We start from the raw sequence: 17956 nt of genomic DNA on the forward strand, positions 1-17956 counted from the left end.
GGCGAGCCAGGCGGGGTTGGGGAGGAGTCAAAGCGGGTTCCAGGGGCTGGGCGCTGAGCGCAACGAGAGCCTAGGGCGGCGGAGACAAGGGCGGGGGCGACGCTTGGCGGCCAATGGAGCGCGGCGCTACGGCAAGGGCGGTGCAGGAACCCGGGCCGCTGACAGTCAAAGTCGCCAACTCCGCCCTCGTACCCTCGGGATCCCGGAGCCGGAGCCCGAGCCCTAGCGGGGCCGAGGCCGCCCAAGGCGCGCTGCGAGCAAGCGAATATGGCAGCAGAATGAGAAACCTGGCGCCGGGTGGTGGCCGCCGCTGCGGTGCTGCTGCTCGCGATCGGCGCCTGGTACCCTTCGAGCTTCATCCTTAGCCGGCCTCTGGGTGGCCTCTGGGTTCCATTAGGTACCAAGGACCGGGGGAAAAGGAGATCCGCAGCCCAGAGAGGGTGGTGAAGCCGGAGCGTCACCCGGGAGAGAGATTCTGCGGGGATGAGCAGACCATGGAGCTGCCTCGGCGGGGCGCACAGAGACGGCCGGCGCTGCCGGGGGAGCGCTGCCTGAGCCCGGGCTCCCCGGGGCTTCGGGGCCTCGTGCGTCCAGGCGGAGTCCCTGCCGCTGTCTCCGGAAAGGACACGAGCCCCGAGTGGCGGGCACTGCAGCAGTCACGGCGCTGAGGCTCCCGGAGCCTGCAGGGTCTGTGGTTCTGTGCGCTGTCACGCCGCCGCACGCGGGCGCCTTGCCCGGGGCTCGGCGGCTGGCGCAGCGCAGCGAGGTCGGCTGCAGGAGCCGGAGACTGCGGGACTGGCCGGAGAGGCGTGCGCGCGGGTGTTCGACTGGAGATCCCGGCAGAGGCAGAACCGGGTGGACCTGAGCAGCCATGCTTCCCGGGGTGGGCGTGTTCGGCACCAGCCTCACGGCCCGAGTCATCATCCCGCTGCTGAAAGATGAGGGCTTCGCGGTGAAGGCGCTGTGGGGCCGCACTCAGGAAGAAGCCGAGGAGCTGGCCAAGGAGATGAGCGTTCCTTTCTACACCAGCCGCATCGACGAGGTGTTACTGCACCAGGATGTGGACTTGGTGTGCATCAACCTGCCACCGCCGCTCACCAGGCAGATCGCTGTCAAAACCCTGGGTGAGCGACCCCTCCCCCAGCCCTCTCTTCTTTAGCCCGGGTCTTCGCTTCGCTCCCTCTCCAATTGCAGACACCCCAGGAATCCAAGACCCAAGCCTATTACTCCCAGCTTTCCCATTCCCAGTCGGTGGCTTTCCCCACCTCCACGCTTCGCTCCTGGTACCAGCTGGAAGCGCACTCCCACGTGTGTGGTGGGGAGGCTGGAATAGGCTTAGGTTCTAGGTATAGGAACCAAATGGATCAGAGGCAGAAGACCGGTTGCTGTTCCGGGAGAGAAACTCGGTACCCAGCTGAATGTGTTAGTTAGTGCTCTGGTGTGTTGGTGCGCGTGCGTCTGGGAGAGGAGAGCGCGTGGCCAGGAACCCTTGAATAAAGGGCCGCACACGTGGCAGGGCTTTTCCTGGGTGTACCTGTTGTGAGCAGCTGTGGCACCCCGTTTGGGTCGTTTGTTTCCCTCCACTGTAAGTGAGTTTAGCGTGAGATTAGAGATTTGACAGCTGGCTGGAATTATTTCTTGCTCTGGGAGCAAGCAAGACGGTGGAAGCGAGAGTGGGCGGGTCTATCAGAACACGCTCAGATGTGTCAGAGGTTAGTACAGATTGTAATTTAACCTTTGGGCACAGTCTCCCAGGAGTAGGTTTCTACTCCAGTTGAAAATAACACACCTTGTGTTCTGAGGAGATGGGAATTGTGGTTTCAGAGGCAAGGATGCTTTGTGTGTGGGGGAAAAGGCCAGACGCTGCAGTTTCCTTTGGAAACGTGCGATGGCACCTCCGTATTTTGCCTGAGGAATATTCCCAAGACACATTGTGTTTACAAGCAGACGGGAGGTGGGGTTGGGGGGCTCTTCTGTGCTCAAACGCATGTCCTGAACAAGTCTGTCCATCCGCAGCTCTCTTCCAGACCTAAGACAACCCCACTTGGCTATACTCAGACGTTTCACTACCCATCCTTGGAAATCAGGGTTACAGAGAAGAGGCTCCTGACAAACTAGGCTAGAGAAATTCTAAAGTGGGGGCCTCAGGTCTCTCCTTTACTCATTAATTGTATTAAGCTTCTGGCTTTTGGAGCCTGGTTTCTTTAGCTTTGAACCGAATTCTGTTAACTTTCGGTTAATGTTTCTTTTCCATCTCATGGCTGGTTTATACTGGGTTTATACCGGGTAGATCCCTCCCTTGTTAATGTTGGATTTGTGTGTCAAGTAGGTGATAAACAAGCTGTCGTCTAAAATGTATTAGGGTAATTTCTATAACGTGTTTGTCTTGAGTCCCATCTATGCTGGAGGCTCAGGTCTGGTCCTATTTAAAAGCTACTTGGAGTTTTCTCTCTCTCCGGAGGCACTTCTGCAGGGCAGACCCACGGAGCAACCCCAGAACAGGGGAGAGTGCCAGTTACAGAACAGGAATGCTCTTGTGTTCTCATGGTCTCTGGTACTTACTATCATTGCTGTTTGAGGTGGGGTCTCCTGTATGCAAGGCTGACCTTCGACTCCCGGTTTAGCTGAAGATGACCTTGAACGTTTGATCCTCCTGACTCTATTTCCTGAGTGCTGAGATTCCATACCTAGTTTATTTGGTTCTGGGGATCAGACCCAGGACTTCTTGCCTGTTAGGCAAGTACTTCACTAACTGAACGACATACACTGCCAGCCTTGGGTCACGGAAGTCTTTAGGGATGTAGACCATTGTTGTACTTCTCTGTATACTTCTGTGATGGTGATGATGATGGTGGTGGTAGTGGTGATGGTGATGATGATGATGGTGGTGGTGATGATGATGGGGGTGGTGGTGATGATGGTGGTTGTGGTGATGATGGTGATGATGGTGATGGATGATGATGATGATGATGTCATCTGTGTGAGGACTTGGGGTGTGGCACCATGGTAGACCACCTTCTGGCATGCACGGGCATCAGGTTTCAGCTCTCAGCACTGGAGAAAAGAATCCATGTAAGTTCTCGTTTTGCACTGACAAGGCTGAAGTGAGTTCCTCTTCAGAGTGAAACACGGGAGGCTCCGTTAACCGAGTTTACTAAGTGTGATAAGGGGATAACCCGGGGTTCGTCCTTTCTTTCACCATGGGCTGTAGGCTTTCTTCTTTCCCTTTTGGGGTTTGTTTGCCAGCGATTCAAGGTAGTCCATAATTATGGGAAATGTAGAGGCACCGAACTGGATTTGGAAAAGGCTGAACAGGTGTCAAGACTTCATGGAAAGACACGTGAGGCTTCTTTCAATTGTACCTTCCAGGCCACTCCTGACTGACTTTCACAGTCATGGTTAAGACCTTCTGCACACATTGCACAGGAAGTGGAAAGCCCCAAACAGTTATCAGGCTGGTCTCGGCTGTCGGAGGTTTGCACATAGTAGTGTTTACCGGGGACTGAAAAGAGCCATCCATTAACGAGTTCTGGTGAAACATCCTTCTTCCTCCACTGTGAGCAGGACTGTGACCTGTGGCTGAGTCCATGTCATGACCTGATAGTGAGACGGCACCAGATAAGTGAAATTGGGCTGGTGGCGTTGCACACATCTTCCTTTGATTTCCAGAAACGTCCTTCAAAGTTCTACTACTACTAGACTTGGGTCACAGTCTATGTTCAGCAAGCCCGGTTCAGCCGCCTGCCCTCCATTAACCCATGAAAACAGACAAATTAGTAGCAGAAAAAGAGATTTAGTCAATACTGAGGAGAGGGACAAACGGGACCCTGTGACTCTCCAAGTCTGGTTTCAAGGTCTTCAAGTGAGACCTCATAATAGAGGTTTAAATGGAGGCTCAGAATTATGCATGGCTGAGCAGTTCCTGTTCAGGTGCTGTCCACCACTCATTGTTTGGGCTCCACCCTTCCTGCCAGGTAGGCTGACAAATTGCACATTGCTTTCCTAGAGAAAAGTTCCCCTCAGGCTGGCCCAAGCTTTAAGTTTTCTCCTCTCCCAGTGTGAGATTCCAAGGGGGTGGGGGTGGGGATTCCAGTTTCTTGGGGTCCATTGTCTGACGGACAAAGTGAGAGATGTTTCTTTGGACTGTGTTCATTCTTCTGTGGGCAGTTACACTGCCTCAGTGGCATTTCTGCCGTAGAGATATTTCTGCCACACACAGTTTGTATGCCATTTAGGGCTGCCTATAACCGAGAACCTCTTGTGGGACAGCCAGTGTGGTAGTTTGTGGTGTACTTTGATGTGATGAAGACAAGTCTCTAAGGTAGACACCTGGTTGATTTTACAAATGAGGGCACCCAGATTCAGAGAGCAGAGTTCCAGCTACCCTTAACCATTCAGCCAGAGACCTCCAGCAGCCTCTCCAGTCCTTCCTTCTGCCACCTCCTAAGCCTGCTCCATTTCCACATTTCCTGTCAGAGCTGGCGCTTGCTCGCTCGCGCTCTCTCTCTCTCTCTCTCTCTCTCTCTCTCTCTCTCTCTCTCTGTGTGTGTGTGTGTGTGTGTGTGTGTGTGTGTGTGTGTGTGTGTGTCCTGTGTTGCTTTCTATCCCACTCTTGGAATTAGTTCCCCCATAATATCAATGTCATCTCCTGAATCTCTCTGTCTCTGTTGTCCTTCCTGGGTCCTGGGTCCTGGCTCAGCCCAATGGCTTCATCCTTCACTGAGATTCATTGTTACAGCAGGGAACCAGAGACACTGTCCCCGTTGCCTTTGCCTTTAGGAAAAGCCTTATTAGCCCGATGGCACAATAAGCAAGAACTGGCCTCTAATGAGCCTGGTCAGCCTCATGCCCTGCAAGGCATTCAAGAATCCATTGAGGTGGCTCAGTGAGTAGAGATGCTTGCCCTGCAAGCCCAGAGAACTGTTTGATCCTTGGAACTCACAAGGAGATGGAATGAGAGAGCCGATTTCACCGGATTGTCCTCTGACTCTCAGATATGCGCACGTGCGCACACACACACACACACACACACACACACACACACACTCACACGTGCGTGCGCTCGAACTCCATGAGCTATACTTAACATACCAGTGGGTTATGTTGGAGAGACTTTTGGTTCTTATGTTTGAGCTTCTGTCAGAAGCACCATTGTTTCTGTAGTTGGACTAAGAATTGTACAGCTTTCAAGACTGGATCATCCATTAGCACCTCCTGAATCTTATACTTCTGCTTCTCACCTCCATCCTCTCCTTTGTGTACCCTTGGAGGCACTCAGTCCCATAAACCTTTGTACGTTCTAGAACTAATTTGAATGTGTTTGTTTAAAATTGGAATTGTATTCAGTTAGTGTGAGTAGGTTATACATTTACATGGCACACATTTCAAACTATATAGAGCAAGTGTAACCTATTCTGAGGTAATCAATCTTTCTCCTCTTTTCAAAGTCTTCTATCAAGGTTTTCCTGGATACAGTAGTAAATATGTTTATAAGAACTCACTCTGTAGACCAGGCTGGCCTTGAACTCAGAGATGCCTCTGCCTCCTGAGTGCTAGAATTAAAGGCATGCATCACCACGGCAAGGCTGCATGTAAGAATTTTCATTTCTTTTGGATGACTGGTAAAGTCCCATTCATGCTACTGGAAATCCACTATCTATCATTCGACAGTGTTAGCCTCTGTATCTATCTATTAAAAGCGCTTACTAGTATATAAACTTTCAGTGTATCATATAGTTACATATTCAGTTGGCCCTCCACGATTGTGAGTTCTGCATTTGTGTATTCAACCAACCACGAATCAAAAGTACTTGAAAAACAAAGAAAAGAAACTGTACCTCTACTGAACAAACACAAATGTTTCGCTTGTCCTCACTCTCTGAACTGTATAGTAAGACAGCCACACCCAGCCTTCTATCCCATTAGTTACTCTAGGCTAATAGGTCAAACGCTGGGACAACAATGTAGGTTACACACAAATGCTCAGCTGTTTTATGTAAAGGACTTGAGCATCCCTGACCCTTTGCACCTATGGGGACTCTGGGACCAATCACCTGCTGATAAGGATAACTGAATGTGGGGGTTGGGGATTTAGCTCAGTGGTAGAGAGCTTGCCTAGGAAGCGCAAGGCCCTGGGTTCGGTCCCCAGCTCCGAAAAAAAGAACCAAAAAAAAAAAAAAAAAAAAAGGTGTGGACTCTCACACCTGGCATAAATAAATAAAATCTTTAAAAAAAAAAGATAACTGAATGCATATACAAATATGTGCAATATATCTCTGCACCTAAACACACATACATATATTTAGAGGTGACTATATCCTTAGTCATGTTTTGGGCTACATAGGATCTCACTGCCTGGGTGAAATGAAAGCGTATTTGACCCGCCTTCCGTTATTCAACATTTCGGTTGTTTTCCATCCCACATAAACATAGAATGAGTCATCTCGAGGCACTGCCATTTTTTTGTACACACTAGTGTGTTTGTAGCATAATGGATAAACTGAGAGCTGGCTGGGGGGGGGGTATATTTGCATTTCACTGGACGTAGATACTGCCAGACAGGCTCGCACCCAACACACTGCCTTTGGTCAGTTCCCTTCAGAGAGGCTCCCGCAAGGCCCTGGACTACAGATGCCTAGAGGTTGCTTGCCTTGAGGATGCCTAGACTACAGCTTGGTTCACACCGTTCAGTCAGAGCGGCTAGCAGCTCAGGACAGTAGCACTTCCCAGCTCGTCTTGGGTCAGTCAGAACCGGCCAAAACATTGCCCTCCTGCAGCAGCCCTCTCTCCATAGGTAATGCTGTGTGGCTACCTGCTTAGGCCCAGTCCATTCTCTGTACCATGGGGAAGGTGAATGTGTGGGGGTCTCCACTACGTCGCTTACGTCTGTGGCGTTTGAGCTGTCTCTTGGATGCACCATGCTCCAAGACCAAGGCCTCTGTTGTGTTCCTGGAATTCCCTAGTCACTTATCTGACTCTCTAGCTCTTTGCACTGGCTCTGGACAGTTGTCTAGACTGCTCTCTCTTCTCCCTTTGAATGGCTGGACTGCTCTCTCTTTCCTCCCTTTGAATGGCTGGACTGCTCTCTCTTTCCTCCCTTTGAATGGCTGAACTGATCTCTCTCCTCCCTTTGAATGGCTAACTCTTTTTCTACAGATCCAACTCAAGTGTTATTTTGAGGGAGTGACTTTTCTAGACCTCTCATTCCACCAAAGTTCCTCTTCCAGCTCTGTCTCTTTCTGCGCGCCTCTTATCTCCTTTCTGTTCACGGCGACACTCTCACAGCCAACGAGTCTCATAGCGGCTCGGTGTCCCTCTGTTGGAAGGCAGCTCGTCCTCTTTACCCTCTAGACAGTGCCAGATACCAAGTCATCCAGCAGTCGGCTGCAAATATCAGTAGAATGACCAGTGAGTGTAAGGGACCTTTTCATTGTGTGGACACGGGATCTCAGGAATTACAGGTTAGGGACAAGACGCAGCTATCAACCCAGCATTTCTGGGCCGGGTGTGGTATTCTGCACCCTATTCTAACTTTACTGTGCATTGGTATTACCTGGGCAGCCGTTTACAGTGGAGACTCCTGGGTGGTATCCAAGACACACAATTTCTACCTAGCCTGTGGTTGCGACAATGGACCAGCTAGACACTGGGGTTACGGCAGTACTCTGCAATTGCAAACAGAGGGAGGCCTCCCTCCATGAGTAATCACTTTGCTGGTGAACTGTGCCAAAGATACCTGCTGCCTTATGTGGAATGGGATGCCACTTGCTGTCAAGCTCCCTGTCCCCATGTTTGGAAGTAGCTGTGAAGACCCACGGGAATAGAAGCTTTGTTCACCCTGGGGCAGTGAGTTAAGCCGGAGGCTTTCCTTGACCTCTGACCTTCGCTTACATGGAATCTTGCCTCGACCCGCTTGGCATTTGGCATCATTAGTCAAGGACCTGGAGCGGTCCACCCTTTCCTGGCAGCTGCAGTTGCTTTAGCACTGAGGAGGGCCGCTGGGACAGAGGTGAGGACTGAGGGCTCAGGCCATTGTTGCCACACCAGAGACCATATGGGCTTCAGATAACGCCAAGGGCATACTTGGCCGTGAGGGGCGCCATTCTGAAATCCTGGCAGACCCTGCATTTCCAGTTCTCCCCTGGAGTTTCTTTTGGATCAATTCCTATCTTAACACTGAGAAAGAAAAAAAAAGAAGTGATTGTGTCTCTGGGTTCCTGCGCTGCGCACAGCAGGAAATGATTTCTGGTTTGCCAGTTAGGTGTAGAATTGAGGAAGCCCCTGGGCATTGTATAAATGGGAGAAATGACTCTGTTTATGGGTTAGGAAGGCTGAAGCCTGATCAGGTTCATCGCATTGAACTGATATTGGGTGCACTTGAGTGATTGATCGTGGGATCATGGGAGGTGGATGATTCCGTAGAGGTTAAGCTCGGAGGGAGAAAGTAAATGAAGTTGGGCATTTTGCTACCTCCACTGGGAGGCCGATGATGAAAGAGGAAGAAAAAAGTGTGCTTAATACGAAGGCCTATTGTGACATGCTTGCTAGCTGTGACTTAGGAGGGAGCGTTGGCCTACAAAGTGCCCTGTGTGTGGCTGAAGTAACCAGCTGCAGAAACTGGTTGGTGGGCCGCTACTGTGTGTCTTTGAGAGAAGTGTTTGTTTTAAAAATAATTACTAAAGACCTTTAAGAATGTTATTATATTTTGTATAATATGTGTATTTTATGTATCATGTATGTGGAGGTCAGAGGACAACTTTATAGAGCTGGTTTCCCTTTCTGATGGTGGGCTCTGGGCATTGAACTCGGGTCTCTAGGCTTGTGCAGTGAGCACTTTTACCCACTGGGTCATCGCACCAGCCCTTTTGGAATTGTTACCGTGTGCAGCAGCCCTGCAGAGGTGAGAGGACAAGGGGTAGGGGTCGGTTCTCTGCTTCTGCCTTCAATGCCAGACTTTTACGGTAAGTAATTTTACCCGTTGAGCCTTCTCACCAACCTCATCCAGTACCCATTGTTCCTGAGCCTCGTTTATCTCACCAGTGAAATGGAGCAAAGGATACTACCATGTGGGACAGTTAAGAATGAGAAAGCTTATGTAAAACTCGGTCTGTTGTCCCCACTCGTTGTATGTACCGGCTCAATAAACATTCATTTCTCATAATCTCTCATGTGATCGGTTCTCTAGCTAGTTTATAGGTATGATTTTTTAATGGAGAGGGGTAGGAGTCGAGACAGCGTCTCATCTTATAGTCCAGACTGGCCTTGAACGTGCAGCAGCCTCCTAGGTCCTGGGTGGGATTATAGATGTGAGTCACCATCCACACCTGGGTTAAATGGTCCTTATTTTATTTCCCAATTAAAAGTATTTCTTTTTGAGACCTCATCTTGTTATTCCCAGGCTGGCCTTGAGCTCAACTATGTAGCTGAAGATGGCTTTGAGCTTCTGATCTCTTGTCTCTACCTCCTGTACTGGGATAGACAAGCACTACCGTGCCTGGTTTTATGCAATGGTGGGGGATAGAGCACACAGGTCTCCATCAATGCCAGGCAAGTGCTCTCTACCAAGCCCCAAATGGTGCTTGTGAAATGTTTTTCATATTTCCTGCCAGATTTAGAAAATAACATTTAAAAGTTTTCCTCCCTCCCTCCCTCCCTCCCTCCCTCCCTTCCTCCCTTCTTTCCTTCCTTCCTTCCTTCCTTCCTTCCTTCCTTCTTCCTTTTTCTCCTTCCCACAAAAGGGAAGGTTATCTAAGACAAGCTTTTCATTTTGGCTTTGCTGCAAACTCAGTACAGTCAGCCTTCACGGTCTATGGGTTCTACATGCTCTGATCAATAAATTACAGGTTGGAATTATCCATATAAAGAAACCGCACCCAGGGGCTGGGGATTTAGCTCAGTGGTAGAGCGCTTACCTAGGAAGCACAAGGCCCTGGGTTCGGTCCCCAGCTCCGAAAAAAAGAACCAAAAAAAAAAAAAAAAAAAAAAGAAAAAAAAAAGAAACCGCACCTGTACCCAACACATACAAACCTTTTCACGTCATCATCCCGCTGGCCAATGCAGTAGGACAATGGTTTACGCAGTCTTTACTTCTAGCTGGGGTTTAAAGTGCATACAGTTCTGGGTGAACACTGTGCTTTTACAAAAGGGGTTTGAGCACCCAAAGATTTTGGGATCCTCCAGATACTGAGGGATCACCATAGCGGCTTCATTGATGTGGGGTCAGTAGAAGGCCAGTCCTCACTGTGTCTAGAGACTGACCATTTGTGATGGGGATGTGGGACATCTCATGGAAGCCCAGAGTTGGCCTTGGGTACCTGGGCTGTGTTTTCCTTGAGTCAGTTTTGCTTCTCTGAGTGTCAGCGATGTCTTCTTCCCATCCCTTCTCACGCCAGCCTCTGCTGCTTCCAATGTGGTAGACAATTCTGTCTGCAGATTCCTGCTCCGTGCACTACAGTTCGGCTACCTAGAAAGAGCAGCCCCTCCCCACTTCCCAGGTGTCTCTGCTCCTGTCTGCTCTCCTGGCTGTCGTTTCTATGGATACCTTTAGTGTTTGGATACAGCAAAAAATGCCTCCCGGATCACTCAGCTGGAGGGTAACAGGAGTAGAGGGAGTAAGGATGCTTTTTCTTAGCACAGCCACACTCTTATGCTGAGGAGAGCATGGTTGGTATTTGCACCAATGTAGATGCCTCTTTAACTTTTAAAAGATGCATTTATTTAATGTGTAGGAGTGTTTTGCCCGTGCGAATATATGTGCAACATGTGAGTCTGGTGCCCCCAGAAGTGAGAAGAGGGAGTTAGATCCCCTGGAACTGGAATTTTGGATGGTTGTAAACCTCCATGTGGGGGCTGGGAACCAAACCTAGGTCCTCTGTCAGAGCAGCAAGTGCTCTTAACCCGAGCCATCTCTCTCTGGCCCTTAGACATTTCTTCTTATGTTATATTGTTATTTACTTTATGAAATACATTGTTGCATTACTTTTCTAACTGACTATAACAATACAATGAAAAGAAACAATGTATGTGAGACCCAGTGAGACCAATCTTATTAAGTATATGATCATATATATGTTTATATATGCATCTACACGTGGGCACATACATTTGCACATTGCTGAGGATGAAGCCCAAGGCTTTGAACACACAAGGCAAGGACTTTAGTGTCATTGACCTGGAGGGATCACCGAAAGACTTAACCCCTTCAGCTAGCAGTGTACTCAAACAATGGCTCTCAAAGGATTAGAATTTCTCCAGGAATTCTTGATGGGAGAAGGGAAAGGCTGCCAATGGGAACTTGTCTCCTCCTCAGGAAGACATTTCCCACAGCTGTGAAAACCTGTCTGACCACCTTACAAGAGAAACTGGAGCCTGACAATGTTAGTGATGGGTGTGGCCACACCTTAGCCTGGTTGACTTAGTGAGACATGCCTCTTGCCTGTGTTTAAATCTAAACCTCCTGTTGGAACCTGGAGGATAGACTCTCAGGGGTGGGGTGGGATGTAGCTCCTATTGCTCTTCCCAGTATAGCCGCATTGATCTCTCTCTCTCTCTCTCTCACACACACACACACACACACACACGGTTTATTTACTTTTATGTGTATGTGGGTGTGCCTACATGTATGTATGTATACTAAATGTGGACCTGGTACCCACAAAAGCCAGAATAGGGGCATTGGATCTCCTAGGACTGGAGTTGCCAGGTATTGTGAAGCCCCATGTGGATGCTGGGAACCGAACCCTTTGCAAGAGCAGTGAGTTCTCTTATCCAGTATTGTCTCTCCTAAACTCCCACCCTTCTCTGCTTTTACTACTGCTTATTTTTAATTGGAGGGTAGAGGGTGGATGGCTGAGCCTAGCTTGTTGGGTTTTGGTATGAATTTGGGCTTATAATGGATCAAGAAGAGAGGGTGGAACTTAAATAATTTATAAGAAAAGTGTGAGTTGGGCCCAGTCGAGTTCTCTAGCATTTGGGAGGCTGAGGCAAGAGAGTCAGCTCAGTCTATACCAGTGGTTCTCAACCTTCCTAGTGCTTTGACCCTTTAGTACAGTTTCTCCTATTGTGGTGAGTCCCCAACCATCAAATTATTTCCATCGCTACTTCAGAACTGTCATTTTGCTACTGTTATGAACTGTGATGTAAATACCTAGGTCTTCTGACGGTCTTAGGCTATGTCTGTGTAAGGATCATTCAACCTGCAAAGGTGTTGCCACCCACAAGTTGAGAACTGCAGGTTTACAGGATGAGACCCTGTCTCTAAATAAATGGATGAGTGAATATATACATGAGGGGCTGGGTAGATGGCTCTCCAGAAGACCTAGTTCATAGCACCGACCTGGTAGCTCTCATCCACCTGCACCTCCACTTCCAGGGTCTCTGATGCCTTCTTCTGGCCCTGCAGGTACTGGATACATGTGGCACACATACATACAAACCTTGTATACATTTAAAAAAGCGAATGAGTAAATAATGAAAATGCATACACACACACACACACACACACACACACATACATATCTTAAGAAAGAGCAGGCTCTAAGGGTGGGGTCATCCTGAGGAACCGCGCAGCTCTGTGCTCGGGTGCTGAGCTCTAGTGACGGCCTAGGACACAGTGGACAGAGAATGTCTGGCTTTCTCCACAGTCTATTATATATTTGAAAATACTCAGAAGTGAAGAGTTTGAAGGTTCCCTACCCTGAAAATGGATCTGAGTTGAAGCAATGGGAATGCTAATTACCTTGACTTGACCACCGTGTAGGTAGACCTGTGTCGAATTATCACTCTATTATTGTCTCTCAGTAATTCCTTCATATGCCATTCACAACATTTTAAAGAATGTCCAAAAATTTAAAAAAAATGTATATTTGGGCTACTGTCAGTGGTCCTTAAGTTATTCTCTCTCCTTAGGCCCCAATTAGTGATAGTAACAAGTGACAGATCTTTGGGGTCAGCAAGGGACACAGGTATCAGGAAAAGAGACACCTCCTCCCTCCCTGTTTTGAAAGGAACCAGGTCGATAGGAGCCCAAATGGCTGCCTTATTGAGTGTGAGAAGCCACGCAAGAATGGATTCATCCTGAAACATTTAAAGACAAGGCTCGTGTGGGGAACGGGGATGAGAAAGGGACTGTGGAGGGCTCAACCTGACCTGTGCTGCTGGGGCAAACTTTGCCGTGGTTCATTTCCTTGGGAACGGTGTTGAAATTTAATCTCCATAATAGACTAAGAAGTGGGACCTTTAAGAGACAACTGGGGCTCTGCCTTCCTACAAGATTAATCCACTCACGTGTGCTTCACTTTCTCCGAGAGATGGGGTGATGCAGAGTGTACACATTGGGGTGTTGGTGTCTCAGAACTAATTAGTGGAGGTTTCACAAGGCCTACACACAGCCCTTATAATATTAGTAAGGACTCTATTATTAATCAGAAGGAAACGTGCTGTGGAGACTTTCCTAAACTCATCCCGAGATTCTGGAAACACATGTGAAAAGGGACACCTCCTCCCTCCCTGAGCACCAGCTCTGTAAGGATCAGGCTTTCACTGCAGACTTAGAAGCAAAGGAGCAAAGGGATTTCACATGCTGGAGGGCAGCTACCACCCGACTTCGCCTCCAGTGTGTGCGAGCGGAAGGACAGAACTCAACTGTTGATCTGCTGCTCTAAGCAGGCTAGGCCGGCTGGCCAGTGAGCCCCAGTGATGGGATTACAAGTGCACCACGGTATGTGAATGTTTTACATGGGTCCTGAGGATTTGAACGGGGGTCCTCATGCTTGCACATTGAGTATTTTATCCACTTAGCTATCTCCCCAGCTCATTGCTGGGCCTCTTGTTGTTGTTTTGGTTCTCGTTTTGGTTCTGGTTTTTTGAGACAGGGTTTCTCTGTGTAACCTTGGCTGTCCCAGAACTCCATCTGAAGACTAGAGATCTGTCTGCCTCTGCCTCCTGAGTTCGAGGATTAAAGGCGTGCCCGGCTAATGCCAGGTCCCTCCAGCCTGCAGAAACCTGTGAGTACACTTGGCAGCCAGGTCCTGGGACCCAAGGAAAGTTGGGTTTCACAGTAACATCACTGCTATCTCCTGCCAGCATGTTGGAGGGCTCCAGGAAAAGAAAAGTTCCATTCTTCTTTTCTCCATTTCCATCTGAGGGGAGAGGCTTCACAATCCAGAGCACCAAGCCTCAACTAAAGGGTTATTGCTTTTTGGAGGATTATAATGCCCCGCCAACCTTTGAGTTCTGCAAATGCTGTGGCAGCAATATCCATTGGTGTGAACCTTCCTTAAGGAGCATGGGTTCTTGCATCCCAGCTTGTCAGAGTTTGTGGGGGTGGGGCGGGGTAGGGAAGAATCGGAGAGGAGCGAGCATGTGTGCCCAAGGTGTGGTGTGGTTGTGATGATGGTGATGATGGTGGTGGTGATGGGGTAGTAGTGGTACAGCAATGGTAGAGTAGGAGGAGGAGGGGTGGTGGTGGCAGTGGCGGTGGTGGTGGAGGTGTGAAGTGTGCACATTTGAGTGTGTGACAGAGTTGAGTGTCTGCAGAGAGACTCTCCATCGAGGTCAAGTACATGGTACTCCTTCACATTGCTCTTTTTGTGGAGGTGCTCCAGGCCACTCTGCTCCTCTCCTACATGAATATGAATAACTAGGTGACCGAGGATGTGCTGGGCTCCTCTGTGTTGGTTTCCTCTTTTTTTCTTTCTTTCTTTCTTTCTTTCTTTCTTTCTTTCTTTCTTTCTTTCTTTCTTTCTTTCTTTCTTTCTTTCTTTTTTTTCCTTAGTGCCAGAGCCATAGGAGAAAAGAGTAGAAACCATAAAAACAGGAGGGAGACTGGCTTGGCTTGTTTGCAAATGCTTCTGTTTTTCCTCCAGCACCACTTCCAGGGACAATTGTTTACACCCCATGATGATGCTGCTCTCAGAGAGTCCCGGGAGACAAGTGGGGAGCCCTAAGGGATGCGCTTGTCTGATTTAATATGCGGGGCTATTCACATCTAGAGTACAGAAAGCCTGGTTTTCCCCCTAAGGCCCATGGGTACCACAATGCTATGTTTGTCTGTGGAAGTGAGATTTAGCCACTCCTTCCTGACCGAATGCAGCTGCCTCCATCTACAGCCTGGGGCATGGGGGATTCCAGAATCATGTGTATCCGGAGCCCACCCCAGCTCTTTCCAGCCTCTTGGTCTGCAGTGGTCCAAAGGAGACCCCCATTGAATTTCCTTGTTCCTGGCTTCCACATGTGACCGTTCTTTAAGATTTATTTATTCTTTGTTTTTAATTGTGTGGGTGTATGTGTTTATATGTGTACGTGCAGGCTACTGTTGTGGCCAGAAGAGGACATTGAAACTCCTGGGCTAGGGTTATAGGTAGTTATGAACTGAGGATGTGGGTATTGGATACCCAGTCTCCTTTGTAAAAAAGGCCAATCAAATGGCCAGCATTTGTGTAAAATACAAAAAGAAAGCACTCGATGTTTGCCTCTGTCTATACTGGGGTGATCTGGGGGAAAGTATGGTGGTTCTGTTTGTTAGGTTTAATAGGGATGTCGAGAGCTATCCTGTGTCCCTAAGGACCATGTGGATCGGAATAGCTATGGACAGATGGCCATGAGAAGAGACACTCCCTTCCTTGCAAGCTGAATTCTGGGAAGTTCCCAAGTGCAGGCCTTGGATAGGTTTATTATTGCCATAGTACCCTGTGGCCATCTCTCGCAGACATAAGGAAGCTTGTGGGAATCCGTAGCTGACCTGAATTAAGGAAGCAGCAGCAAGGTTGCCTTAAGAAGCAGAGGAACAGTCAGTCCCACCACAGGGCTTTCTTCATACACCACTCATTTGCAGATTCACGCTTAAATAGTACAGTGGGCTTTAACTAAGTCATTTTCCTGGACAGCTATCTGAAAAGCAGAGGAGAGACTAGAGAGGAGATCTGATGCCTTAGACAGGAAGTCCTGTGGAAGAATGGAAAGAGAATCCTGCTGGCTGGCAGTTAGATACCTCAGGCAGGTCCTGGGGGTTGGGGGAGGGGCGCTGTCACACCTGTCTCCTAAACTGTGCCTCAGGAAACCAAGTCTCTGAAGAGTCAAGCGGCTTGTCAGTGTTCTGAGACCTAATCACTAACAACCACATCAGGACCAAACCCACGTCTCCTGAGAGGATTCTCTTGTGCCATGGGATTAGTTTGTCAGTCGGCACATGCCTTTCTCTAACAAGGAGGAAAATGAGGGGCTGATGTCTAGGAAGTTCTCCTAAGGAAATAAAATGGCAGTGACAAAGACATCTGCCTATCTGTAGTGTTGAGTGAACTCTTGTTTAAAATTAGTAAAGCTCTAGAAGGGTAGGGTCCCATGACGGGGAGCACTATTTCACAAGGAAAATGCACTGGTTAGGTAACACATGTAGCCATTGGAATTCTGCATTGCAGAATTGTAGCAAAAGAAATGGAAACTTTATAATTATGCATAAAGAGAAAGAATACAGATATTTGTATCTATTGGCGATTACAAAGACTGACTTGACCACCTTGGTATTGTTAAGGGAAGGTTTTTATTGTAGATGTGAAAGAGAGGACAGCCAGAGGCACCTGGAAGAGTCCAGAGCAGAGAGAGAAAGTAGTAGACTGAACACGGCCAACAGATTAGACCTCAGGAGAAACACAAGAGCAAAGCATAGAGAGCTCATGTGAGGGAGGGAGGAAGGGAGGGAGGGAGGGAGGGAGGGAGGGAAGGAGGGGAGAGGGGGGGAAGGCCAGGATTATAAGCAGACATTATAAGCACAACTAGACATTTGTCCCTTCTGCCTTTTGGAATTTGGGGAGATGGAGCTTTGTGTAGAAGTGACAATCGTAACCTTGTTTAGTACACCCTCCCACCCCCACCCCAACCCTCCATACATATATCCTTAACCAAATACTGAAAGCCTGGTAGGCGATAGGCCTAAATCCTGATGATAGTTTGTACAGTAGTAAGAGTGTGGATTATTTCCCTAGATTTCGAATTTATAAAATCATGGCCATTGTCCTGTTTAGCTCTTGGTTAGCTTTTGGGAAGAGGGGACCTCGGTTCAGAAAACGCCCCCATCATATTCACTTGTGCAAGTCCTTGGTTAATGACTGCTGTGGAAAGGCCCTGCTCCTATGGGTGGTGCCACCCCTGGGCAGGTGGTCCAGGGCAAGCCATGGAGAGCAACCCAGTAAGCAGCATTCCTCCAAGGCCTCTTCTTCAGTTCCTACCTCCAGGTTCCTGCCCTCCCTCAGTGATGGACTGTGTTCCGAAGTACAAGCTAAGCAAACCCTTTCCTCTCCAGATAACTTTTGGTCATTTGGAGTTTACCAGAGCAATAGAAACCTAACTAGGACAGAAATGATGGGGGAAAAATATATATATAAATATAAAATATAAATAAAATATATATATATGTATATATATCTTTCCAGGGATAGACAAGCTGGGGGGTGACTCAGTGCTCTCAGCTCTACAAAGCAGAGAACAGAAATCAGGGGGTAGTGCAGGCGGGATGGGTAATGAATGTGACTCCCTACTTCTCTGATTCTGTAGCCCTCTGAGCCAGGGACAGCTGGGTGACCCAAACACACACGTGTTTAGCACAGGAAAATGAATCCAGCATTGGCCAAGGCAATGAATCAGTCACTATGAGCCTCTGGTGTTTCTGTGAGTGATCTGTACCTGACTCTCACTTTAGGGGAGGAGGCGAGGCTCCTGGCTGACTATTTATAACTTTAACTTTGTGTGGCCCAAACCCAAGCACAGCTGGAGAGAAAGGATGTGTTCTAATCCTGTCCTTCCCTGCTTGAACTTGAACCTGTGGTAAAATAAAATAAAATGGAGGTTTTGTTAACCTCTCCCTTCAAAGGATATAGGGATGAGACAGGGGCATGTGTTATGAAATATAACGTGGCGAGAGGGTAGCTGGCAGGCCCGTGCTGAGGCGTGCCCTTGAATAATT

At 48.5% G+C, this 17956-nt stretch overlaps 1 protein-coding gene across 1 annotated transcript in view; it reads left to right on the forward strand.

Moving 5' to 3' along the window:
* Positions 1-871: 871 nt before the first annotated feature.
* Positions 872-17956, forward strand: part of Gfod1 (Gfo/Idh/MocA-like oxidoreductase domain containing 1) — a 99935-nt gene continuing 82850 nt past the window's right edge. The window contains 1 exon segment of the mRNA NM_001170334.1: positions 872-1124. Coding sequence (NP_001163805.1) covers positions 872-1124 — 253 coding nt within the window.

Source organism: Rattus norvegicus, chromosome 17 (assembly GCF_021556685.1).
Source record: "Rattus norvegicus strain SHRSP/BbbUtx chromosome 17, alternate assembly SHRSP_T2T, whole genome shotgun sequence".
Classification (NCBI taxonomy): Eukaryota; Metazoa; Chordata; class Mammalia; order Rodentia; family Muridae; genus Rattus; species Rattus norvegicus.